This window comes from Stegastes partitus, unplaced genomic scaffold, assembly GCF_000690725.1.
Source record: "Stegastes partitus isolate 25-593 unplaced genomic scaffold, Stegastes_partitus-1.0.2 Scaffold573, whole genome shotgun sequence".
NCBI classification, from domain to species: Eukaryota; Metazoa; Chordata; class Actinopteri; family Pomacentridae; genus Stegastes; species Stegastes partitus.
This window is the reverse complement of record NW_007578304.1, coordinates 113268-125371: the sequence shown is the minus strand read 5'-3', so window position 1 is coordinate 125371 and position 12104 is coordinate 113268. Positions and strand designations below refer to the sequence as shown.

The window sequence follows — 12104 nt, the reverse complement described above, 5'->3', positions numbered from 1 at the left end:
CCGCCGTGCTTCATCATCATGATGCTGCCGCCGCCATGCTTCATCATGACGCTGAAAAGCTCCACTTCTGGTCTCAATTAATTGACATTACTTTGTAGAAATCTGTTTTCACTCAAGTTAAGCATGATTTCACATTAAAGGAAATGAGAATCCTTCCCAGGGCGGTGTATACGGTCTGAGCCGCTGGAACAGTGCGTCTACGTGGACATTCAGGTGGGTGTAGTTACCTGTGTGAGTGCGTACGTGTCTCTTGAGGTCGAAGGTGTCGTTGAAGCCTTTGCTGCAGAAGCTGCACAGGTGTCTCTTGGTCTCGTTGTGACATTTGACGTGTCTGTTTAACATCCGCTGGTACTGGAAGGTTTTCTGGCAGATCTGAGAGCAGCAACAACACGCTGACGTTACATTACAGCATCACACAGTTCAGAAATCACAGGAGCCCGCTGGAGTTCTGAACAAACAGGAGTTCTGTTGGTGTTCAGCGTTTACATCCACAAACATGAGTTACAATCCCATGACAACGCTTCAGAACCTTCACCTACTGACCAGAGTTCTACCTTCAGACTGTGAATGTTCCAGAGGTCCAGGTCCTTCAAGTCCACAGAGGAGGGTCCAGATTGATCACTTTAATGGACTTTTTCCATCATTTCTGAGCCTCAGAACTTTAACACAACTTCAGTTTAATGTCTATGACATAGAGTCATAGAAACAATCACTGGTACCCTGGATGTGGTTCTGGTTCTGATCAGAGGAAGCTTTACAAAGTGCATTCTGGGTAAATGTTCCAGGCTCATGTCAGCGTGTGTGATGCTGGTTGGTCAGAACCAGTTCTATGGAAGGACCGTTTTAACTGCTGTAACTCTGAAACTATCCATCGTATGAAGGTAGAACTTTGCATGACTTCACTAAATATACCGACGTTCTTGTGGATAAAGAATCAGCTGGTTCTCAGGAGGTCGGGGGCAGAACCGATTTAGATTTGGCTGATTTATATACAACCTAAAGCAGCTCTTTAAAAGCAGCTCTGAACTGTGTTTGAATCACAGCTGGACCCGAACCTGCAGTGATCTTTAACGTTAGAAAGAGAAATAATGAGTGAATCATTTTAAAGCTGAATGATGTTTGTCTAAGGTTCAGTTATCAGACCTTTCTTATTAAACCCGTTGTCCTACCTGGCACACAAACTCTCCCGTCGTCGCTGTGGACGCACTTTGACTTTGACCTGCTGATCTGGTCACCATGGAGACCGTCTCCACGGTGGCAGAGGTCGTCGTCGGGGCAACTGGCATCACATGTGTGGCCGAGAGTGGTTGAGTGGGAATGGGAGGAAGATTTAGAGGGAGAGGAGACGGATCGGGAGGCAACTCGCCGGTAGTCACCTGTCAGCAGAGAGGGAAGGTTAGTTTAAATTATTGGAACTTAAATCATTTGATCATTTCTGTGTTTTCCTAAATGTTTACCACTTTGGGTGCAACAGGACTGAGACTGAACCCAAAACATAAATCAACATCTGACAGTCTGAGCAGGAAAAAAGCATTTTTTTTAAATATTAGAAAGAAAAGCTCATAAGTGTTTTATTTCACATTATTGTCTCAACAGTTTTAAATAATTAGTGAGTTTTTAAAAAGTGAAAAACACCAAAGCTCACGTGTTTAAGTGCCTCTTTTGTGTCGCCAACAGAACAAAACCCAAAGACTTCACATTTACACTCATACAGACCCAGTGTCGAACACGACCTGAGTGTTTAAAGCTTCACTTTCAAGAAAACATTTAGATTGAACCCAAAATGAAACGAGTGTCTGACCATCTGAGATGGACGATGAAGCTGTTTGCTAAACACATCAGTCACATTAAGCCAGTTAGCACCGGCTGAGGAGTGCAGCATCTGCAGTCTCCCTCCTGCTATGAATAATGCACTAAATGAAGGATCAGTGCTGTGAGAACCCTCGTGAGCTCTGAATGGTCTCATCAGATTTACAGAAACAGTCAGATTTCTCTGACAACAGGAAACACCCAAGTCCTGATTCCTTGCCTTGATTTTGGCCCTGACGTACGTGGAGCCGCCCTGCGCCCTCCTCCGGACCTCGGACCTCTCCTCGGCCGGGCTCCGGGGGCGACCCAGGACCGTGCTGGACGGCAGCTCGGCGTACGTCTGCGTGTCCGAGTATTTGGCGAGGCAGAGCGGCGCCGTCTCGGCCGGACTGGCCTCGGCCTCCATCATCAGGACGGACGGAGGGAAGATGGAAACTGCAGGCAGAAGGAGAGAAGCAGTCAGAGGGCGTGTTCTCCTCACAAACCTACAAGAACTCATCATCTGGACGTGTCCAGTCTCTGTTAGCTCTGGTTCTGTTCTCCACCACCTCGTTAGCACAAACATCAGCTGCTAATTAGAGCCTAATGACACTGTGAGGGCAGGATTAACTTTAAACTCTGCAGAGCTGAGCTGAGCGGCCTGAGCTTCATCACGACTCAGCGATTTATCCGTTTATTATTTATCAGCTTCAACGTATCGATCAAAGACCTGACAGAGCGAGCCTGTTGTGCTGCATTGTGGGAAACGCAGCTGGTGTTTGTACAGTCTGACCTTTAGCGGGGGCTTTGTGGAGTTTGCATCATTAAACCAACAGAGAGCTTTTTAAAGAGAGAATGTTTTCATGACTCCAGTATTCTGATGAGTGAATGAGAGTCGAGGCAGTTTGGTGGTTTTACACCTTTATTCACCTCCAGCGCAGGACTCACAGACGGAACCGTAGCTTGAGAAGGAAGACGAGTCTCTGTTTCAAAGGCAGGAGACGAGGTTTGAGGCTCGTGTGAGACCAAAACCAAACCTGCAGCACTGAAGCGTTTCACAATAGAGCCGGCTGCATATTTACACAGGCTCTCAATTAGCAAACACGCAGCGTTCAATATGAGCCAGAGTGTGTTTGAGCTATTGTTAGTGCGACTGATTGCACGGAAGCACACACACACACACACACACACACTCGGCCCTCAGCACCACAGTTGGACCGGTCCGACCAGACCGTCCTGCAGCTCCAGATCTTCCTCAAACAATCCACCTCCGCAGGGTGAGGAGGTGTGTGCACGAGCACGACACCACAGACAGACTGAAGCTGTGCAGGTGCAGCTCTTTGTCAGTCTGTGTGTTCAGGTAACCCAAAGGCAGGTGTGGCTCAGCGGAGGCAGCCAATCAGCTGAGCCAGTCGGGTAAAGGTGAATGCAAACGAGATAAAAATAAAAAAGATGCGACAAGCGGCAGAGTTAACGGGCCTCTGACTCACAGGGTTCAGGACAGAAGCTTCCCTCAGAGAGCAGCGTCACAGACTCCAGCGATGACGTCAGGTTTAGTTAACGCAGCTCAGGATGTGACAGAACATCGTCAGGATCATCCGGTCAGAGCACGCTGACGACGGTTTGAGCTGCAGAAAACAACCCGTCCGATGAAAACAGAAGTAAAATGAGGTTTTGTGGGTTTGTGATGTCCTGACCAACCACCATCACACCCGCTGAGTTTACCCAGAATGCACTTTGTAAAGTTTTCTCTGGATTTCAGGGGCCTGGAACTAAAATATTACATGAATAAAGTCACTGTAGATGAAGAGGTTCAGGTCTCCAGATCTGTTTACGGCTCAGGTGCTGCTGGACGGAGCAGGTCTGTGTTTCCTGTTTTAAATCCTCATTACTTGCTGATAGTTTCTGTGGCGACTGAGCGGCTGCCGGACATTTAATCTCGTCCTGTATTGTTTGCTCTCCTCCTCCTCCTCGTCCTCACCATGAATGAGGTGTGTGTGTTGGAGGTGAAGGATGAGGAGGAGCAACATCAGCCTCCTGCGACAGGATTAAAACGCTGCTGCTGCTGCTTCCGTCTCTTTAATACGCTCTTGTTGCCCGCTCAGCGTCGCTCAGCTGAGAGAAAGAGCCAACAATCAGCCGATATCTTCATCAAACAGTGAGCCTGGCTGTGTTTGCTGAAGGCGTTCGTCTGCAGGTCCGTTACATTTCCTCCCATCCAATAAACATTAACCTCGCTGCAGCCTCAGGACGCACAACCGACCGCTGGAGCAGCACAACAAACCCACAAACACAACCACAGACAGAACTCCACCATCAGCCCGTTCTGGTCGACAACGTCCGAGTCTAAAGACGAAGCTGTGAGCAGCAGAAACATGCAGGAGCCACAAACTGTGTCTGTTCAAAGGTCTAACTATCCCCCTGGAAGGTCTGCAGGTTTTACATCTCACCTGTAGACACTGACCTCTGTAAGAACAGCACGCTGAGATTCCTGTGGACCTGTAAAACACAAACTACATCTGAAAAGCCCCACTGACCTGAACGCAGTGCTTCAAGATTTAAAGTCTAATTTACTGATTTATTGACTGATCTGCTTTGACGGTCGACATCAACTTAATATTATGAGTCATTTAGACTTAAACGTGTTGTTTTTGTTTTCAAGATTTAAACATCGAAACAACTGAGAAACATTCAGCTGTTAAATAACTTAATTCCTTTCAAGCTGCAGCACAAACAAAACATGAAAACCTCAAAAACCAGTGAAGGAAATCTAATGAGAGCAACTTAATGGTTGTTTGTTAAAACTTGTGTTCCCAGTTATGGTAATTATGTTCATAATGCTTCTAAATTCATTTTAAATAACTAGGAGATACCAGTTGGAACACCTAACAAACTGCTGCCAGTCATTAAATAATTAAAAACATCTTTAACTGTTACTTTAACCTGTAGCTCAGCGGTTCGTTGGTCGAGTCGCCTGAACTCAAACACACTGAAGCAAACTGTCGTGTTGATGGTCTTTGGTCAGCCCAAACACCATCGTTTGCATTTCTGTTTGTGTAAAACATGACAGAAGATATTAATCAGTGCACAGAGCCATGCTAGCAGTTTCCTACTGATCCCAGTCTTTATGCTAAGCTAAGCTAACCATCAGCTGAAGACAATGAATCACGTGTCTGAGCCTCAGTCAGATCAAATGGAAATGAAGCTGCACGGCGAGATGTGAAGAGGAAACCAGGCGGTATGTAAAGCAGCAGCAGAGCTAACGGGACACAGTGGAGGCTCTGTGAGCTGGTTCTGAACCGTCACCTCAGACAGCCTCAGCATCCAGAGCAGGACTTCACACTGTGAGGCTGTTCGAACACACAGCCCAGAATCTGACAGAACCATCATTATCATCCAGTCAGCAGAGCTTCAGTGGGACACGATTCTGGGACTTCAGAGTCGCTTCAGAAAAATATCACCGTTTGATGGGCACTTGAACAACAACACGTGTTAGAGGCTCGGTTTGGGTTAAAACACAGCTCTTTAACAACACCTTTACAGCTGCTCCCTCATTTCCTGGGTTACCATGGTGACGTCAGCTTCATCCAACATGTGATTGGTTCCCTTAAAAAGGACTGACAGTAAAAGCTGATGCTCTGAAATCCAACACAGTCTGCCTTTAACAGATTCTTACATCTTTCTGAGCTCTGAGTCGTGACAGTGAAGCAAACAGATGATCTTAACTTCTACATAATTAGAGTGAAACTGTTTCACCGTTGGACCTTCACTGCGAATAAACGCCGGTATAATTAGGATTAAGGTGCAGGATGAAGGGCAACCTGTTCAACCGGTTCATTTGTGGCTTTGTGGAAATGAAAAGCGTGAAACTGTTTTATTCATCTTCTCTGTTTCTAAGAGTTGCTGAACTATTTCATGACGGTTCCTCTGCAGCTCTTTGCTTTGTTCCACATGGCTGAAGAACTTTCAAACATGAGCTTTAAAAAGTTGCAGAAATGTCGAATTTGTTGCTCTTAAAGTGACAACAAGGCTGAAAATAAGCGTATGTTTGGTTTGAATCATTTGATGGAGTCAATCAGCACAAACACAGAAAAGCACTTTGCAGCTCGTGTGTTTGTTCTTAATGAAACAGCAGCTGAGTCACACCCGGCTGAAAACTGAACAGATTTCAGACTAATGACCCACAGAAACAGGCCCCAGCACATGTTTGTGGATTGTGAGGTAAAAATAAACACTTCACACACACACACACACACACACACACACACACACACACACAGAAAACTGTCTAAACTGATGGCATCTGGCGCCTCATAAAAGTATTCAACACGCCTGTTTCGGAGGACAATTATCATACCTCAGTGTGTGTGTGTGTGTGTGTGTGTGTGTGTGTGTGTGTGTGTGTGTGTGTGTGTGTGTGTGAAGGACACACACACACCGGGCAGGTACATCAAGTAACGGCACATACCAGAAACTGGAGCTGAGACCGTTGCTGGGTTTGGTCAGATGCGTAATTACGCACAGACGCTCAGCGGTTTCTTTGTTTGGATCTTTAAGAAAAGTTTCGACGACACATGGGATATTTGGGATTTTTAAAAAAAAACCTAAACTTTTCTCGAGCTGAACGTGATCTAGACTGAAGCTCACAAGCAATGGGACTGTGTGAAAATAAGCAGAATTTAGACTTTGGGGACGGTTTCACTGTTTAGTTTCGGTGCGTAAAAATGCGTCCAAACACTGATCACGGCTGTTCCTGCTGGAACGCTTTGTCTCCAGCCTGTTGTTGAGGCTGTTTTTTCATGTCTTTAGTTTTGATTAGCTTGTTGAAGCACCTGGAAATTGGCGCCGGTTCAGTTCATCCAAACGTTCCGGCTTCAAACACCAAGAGGATGTAAAAGTCAATGATTAAAAGTTAACGGTGATGAGACGAGGAGCCACCGAGGAGAGGCAGGACGGAGGGGGAAGGGTGGGGGAGGGAGGCACGGAGCTTTAGGGTGTAGTCCGTTACTTGTTATCTGATACCGGCGTGGTCTTACAATAAAACTGCGCCGATGGCAACAATGGGGATTGTTCTCAGGAGCAGAGGCTCCAAACGCTCATTTACATGTAAACCTGAGAGACGCCGCAGCCGCGGATCAAACTGTTGTTCAGGCTGAAGTCAGAGAGCAGCTCGTTTTTAAACGTTTCTATCATCTGCTGAGTGAGGCCTTCAGGTCAGTCCATGTGCTGGATGAAGAACCAGATGATCAAAAACACAGAACAACTGATCCAAGTGTTTCAATCTGACCCACGTTCTGTTGTTTAGAGATTCAACTTTAACTTTAGTCTAAGTCACAAATCTAAGTTTTAAATACGCACAACGATCATTAAAATAACTTTCCTTCAACCAGATGTTTTGTTCAGTCAGGGCTCAGGAGTAGGCTGACCGACCCGAACCTTCATTTCAGAGAAGCTACGAGGAAGCCCGGAGCCGCCCGTCAGGGGCTGAAGGTCGGTATGTGAAAGTTTACAGGCCGTACAGCAGCTCATACCTGAACAGGTGAGCCAGGTGAGCCAGGTGAGCTGCACTTTACGCCAAGAACCCTGAAATCAGGTCTGAAGCGGTGCTAGACGGCTGAGACATGCGCAGCTCCCCGCCGGTCCCGCCGTGTGCCCGTTATTCGGTGGCCCCGTTACTCCCCCCGGGCCCCCTCCCCACCTGCCGCTCTGCTCCCGCTGGATCAGAACCGCGTAAAAGCCTCCAACCGGCGCGTAACCGGAGCCGCGCCGCTGATTGACTCACCTGGGATGTAGACGTCGCCCCGCTCATGGTCCGGCAGCTCGCTCCAGTTCCGCTTCCCCGGCGACACGTTCGCCTTCTTCACCAGAAAGGCCCTCGGCATGCTGGGTCCCGCCCCGCGGAGCGCCGGGATCAGGAAACCGGGACGCTGCTCCGAACACCTCCCGCTCGATCCGCCGCTTTCTGCTCGTTAAGTCCGCTTCCTGTCCGCCGGTTGGCCGCAGCTCCGGACAGGTGAGTGAGCTCAGGTGAGCGGGCGGCAGGTAAACGGGGAACAGCTCTGCTCCGGAATAACGGGAGTGAGAGCAGACCTCAGAGATCACACAGCCAACAGAGGTGCTCCACCGACCTGCACAGGTACTCATTTAAAAGCAGGAAACAGGCGGCAGCGCGCATGCGCGGCAGAAATAACGGTGACAACAAGCCGGGTTAGGCCTCATATACCTGCTGAACCGGTTTACCCTCAGCCAGGCTCCATTCCGCTCCAAGGTGTGGGTGAGCACGAACACAGCCCGAGTGTGAGCGTGTTACACAACAACGCGCGCGCACACACACGCGCGCGCGCGCGCTTTAACAGCATAAAGGCCAATCAGAGTTTATTATTTACCTGCAGCCAGTAAAAGGGTCCAGTCAGTCAGAGATGAGCTGACTGTTAGTCCACTGTTGAAGGGATGAAGTGTTGAAAGTGTTCAGGTTCTGGAGGATTCCTGTCATGCTCAGGAGGTACCGAACTCCAGACACTCAGCCGGTCTGATCCACAATAAGTGTGTTTACATGCACTAAAGTTCCAGATCGAGTTTCTGCAGGAATTTAAGCGCTGATAGTTCAGCAGCATCATGTTCTGTCTCCTACCAGATCACCATCATCACTGTTGTCCACAGTCTGAGGATGAAACAGAACCAGAACTGGACCCGATCAGATCACTGGATCAGACTGTTCATAAAACATGTGAACGCTGAAGCTGCTTCTGCATCTACAGAAAGAAACTACGTTCACCAGAGCTGGACGGAACCTGTACGAGACAACAGTTTGACCTCAGAGTGGACCCTGTCTGTAGATGGTTCTGGTAGGTTCTGGACATAAAATGGTCCTTCCATCGTCTAGAACTGGTTCTGACCAACCACCACCACACATGCTGATATGAGCCTGGAACATTTACCCAGAATGCACTTTGTAAAGTTTCCTCTGGTGACTGATCAGAACCAGAACCACATCCAGGGTACCACTGATTGTTTCTCTGCTGCCTCCAGTTAACCATCGAACACCATCAAAGGCTCCAAACTCCTGAAGCTCATCAGACAGAAACACAACATCTGGATCGGACACGTTTCTGCCTCAGTGGGACAACAAACTGGAAAAGTCTGTGGTTCTACTGGTTTAGACAGTTTACTGTCACGTTACAGGTTGTCCCCGTTTGGTTCAATTAAATATAATAAAAATAAACGTCAAACATTTCAGTCACATGTTAACTTGTTCTTTTATGTTTGACTGTAAAATGAGTTTTATTGTGTTTGAATCAGTAAAACGTGTCGTCATTTACAGATATTTCCTTTTGTTTGACAGAAACAGTTCATTTATGTTCAGTTAAAATACAGATAATATCTAATGAAATCAGAATAAAGTGTTATTTACATGATGACTGTCAGAAACAAACAAAACAAACAAAACAAATAGAAACAAAGCTAAACTCTAAATAACATCCACATCAAACATCAGTAGTTTTAGTTTTTTGGCTGAACTCACTGAAACAAGAACCAGGATTACTAACAGGTTTCTGATGTGTATGATTTTGACAGCATCCCATAATATCGCTAACATATGTTTTGTGACACATTTTCAGTCTTTTTATGGGATTTTGTTTATTTTTTAATGTGCAGGTTTGTTTTCTTTCCCTCCAGAGGAAACAACGATTCGTCTTTTAAAATCCTGTTTCTTCCCTCGACAGCAGCTTCATGTTTGTCTGTTCAAACGCTAGAAGACACGCTGCGGTCAAAGAGATTCAACAAATGAGCATTCACAGCCGGAAAACCACAGATTAGCTTCTCTGTGGTTTAATTCTGTCAACTTGGAATAAACTGAACGGAGCCATGAAATGAGAACAGTGGTTTATCGTTTCCAGCTCTGATCTGAAGAAAACATCTGCTCACCAGGTCTGGATGCTGAACTATGATCTGTTTTCATCAGATAACATCCATCCATCATCTCTACACCTTAATCCTCACTGGGGTCATGGGGGGCGGAGCCTATCCCAGCTGACTCAGGGTGAAGGCAGGTTCACCTGGACAGGTAACCAGTCTATCACAGGGCTACACTTAGAGACAGACAACCAAGCACACTCACATTCACACCTACGGACAATTTACAATCACCAATTAACCTCAGCATGTTTCTGGACTGTGGGAGGAAGCCGGAGAACCCGGAGAGAACCCACGCTGCACGGGGAGAACATGGAGACTCCACGCAGGAAGATCCCGGGTGTCCTCACCGGGACGCCAACCGGCGACCTTCTAGCTGTGAGGCCACGGTGCTGACCACTGAATCACCTGCAGCCCGTTTTAAACCAAATAAAATGAATGAAATATTAAAGTCTGTCTGTTTTTCTGACTCCCATCTGCATGAACTCTCCTTGTTCTTTGGTTTCATCACATGTTTTATTGTCTCTCTTTCATAAACACAGAAACAAGAAGGAAAATGGACCTTTTTTAATGAGTTCTTCATAAACCCACCACACACACCTGGTTTGTTTGGTCCTAACTATCAGTTATAGTCGTGATAATTCATGTGTCCAAACTATTGTTATCATTACAGAAGTGGTTGTGATGTCCCGGCTGGTTCGTGGTGAGGAGACTAGTTAGTAGCTGGTTAAAGGCTTCGTTCAGGAGGACTGAGTCAGAGTTAGCTGACCTCTGAGCCCAGTGCAGCTGTTTGATGTGGAGCAAAGCCAACAGTTTATCAGCTGATGATCAGAGGCTGAAGCTGTTGAAGCCTCTAACCAGCCGTGGCTCCGTGTGTTTGTGCTGTGAGCTGAGGAGTGGTGCAGGTGAGCGGGTGGTGGGTGAATGAATGAACGGTATGCTGCCGGGGCGGTCGGAGGAGTCGGACGAGCTGCCTCCTCCTCCTTCCTCCTCTTCTTTCTCTTCCATCTCCTTCCTAACTGTCACCGATACCGAAAACCTTTCTGTCGCATCAAACTTAACCGTCTTTGTTCTTCAGACCAACGTGTCGTCCGTCAGTGACTCAGGACTCAGAAACACGAGCTTCCACCTGCTCAGAGGACTGCATTCACCTGGATAAGCAGGATTCAGAAACCACTTCCAGTTTTTGTGCTTCACATCAAAAAAGAAAAAGAAATCACATAAAAAGAATCTGGCAGCAGAGTTCCCAGAAAAATACTGTAAAAAAGGGTAAAAGGAGATAATTATCTGCAAATAAAGACATTTTTATCTGATTTAAAGAAAGTGAAACTAAACTAGGCAAATAAAACAAATGAATATTTATTTTGCTGTTTTGGCCTGTTGTTGTTTGATTGATTGTTTTACAGTTAAAATGTTTTTTAAAAAGTATAATATTGTAATCCTCAAAATACATAATTTATCTGTAAAAAAACAACTAATTTTTGGTATAAATACAGTAAAAACAAACAAAGATGTAAAAAGCCAGATGTATGGTGTGGACGTTATTTATCAGTCTCAGCCTGTTTGTTTAACAGTCAACACAGTAAAAAGTTTTTTTTTTTTATTTTAGGAGAAAATCAGTAAAATAACATTTATAAAATGATTTACCATTTTTTAGTTTTTCTTTCTATGATGCACTGACACGACGGTCAAACCTGTAAAGAATTTAAAGATCTGATGATGAATCTGTGATTGAATCAGTCTGCAGATGATCAGGAAGAGTCTCAGTTAGACGGCTTCATGTTTCACTGTGGAGGCTTCAGGACGTCCTTCAGCAAACAAATGAGACAGATTTAGTTTTTAGAAAAACCTTCTTCATTCAGTTCTGTTGGGTTTCTACAGAACCAGCTCACCACACATCATCTTAAACTGGATTCCCTTTAAGAGAGCAGCCAGTGGGTCGGAACAAAAAGCTTCCTCCAGAACCAGAACCAGGCTCAAGGGAGGCCGGTCGGGCTCAGGGTGGGGATGAGGCTCCGCTTCGTTGCCTCCACATTCCTTCAGTGTGACCACAGAACCGTCTTGGTTCTGTGGATTACAGCCGGTTGGCACCTGACAGCTGCTGTCGGTTCCTCCTCCTGGAGCTCCTCTGCAGCCTGCAAGCAGCTCCAGATCCGGACCAGCTGAACCTGATCGACGGCCTCCATCCTCCTCTGCTGCTCACCTCACATCACCTCCGTATTGATCACAGAGGAAACAGACGTGGTGGAGCCTCCTGGTCCATCTGAGGCTCACCTGGTCCATCTGAGGCTCACCTGGTCCATCTGATGGTCACCTGGCCCGTCTGAGGCTCACCTGGCCCACCTGAGGCTCACCTGGCCCGGCTGAGGCTCACCTGGCCCACCTGAGGCTCACCTGGCCCA

The 12104-nt window shown here is 46.6% G+C and overlaps 1 protein-coding gene across 1 annotated transcript in view; it reads right to left on the bottom strand.

Annotated features, from left to right (window-relative positions):
• The window catches only part of ovol1a (ovo-like zinc finger 1a), a 9618-nt gene extending 1704 nt beyond the window's left edge, over positions 1 to 7914 (bottom strand). Inside the window, exons 1-4 of the mRNA XM_008288754.1 lie at positions 7571 to 7914; positions 2030 to 2244; positions 1170 to 1376; positions 228 to 372 (exon numbers count right to left, since the gene is read on the bottom strand). Of these exons, the coding sequence (XP_008286976.1) occupies positions 228 to 372; positions 1170 to 1376; positions 2030 to 2244; positions 7571 to 7670 (667 nt within the window). The 5' untranslated portion in view covers positions 7671 to 7914. The remainder of the gene's footprint in view (positions 1 to 227; positions 373 to 1169; positions 1377 to 2029; positions 2245 to 7570) is intronic.
• Positions 7915 to 12104: the final 4190 nt, after the last annotated feature.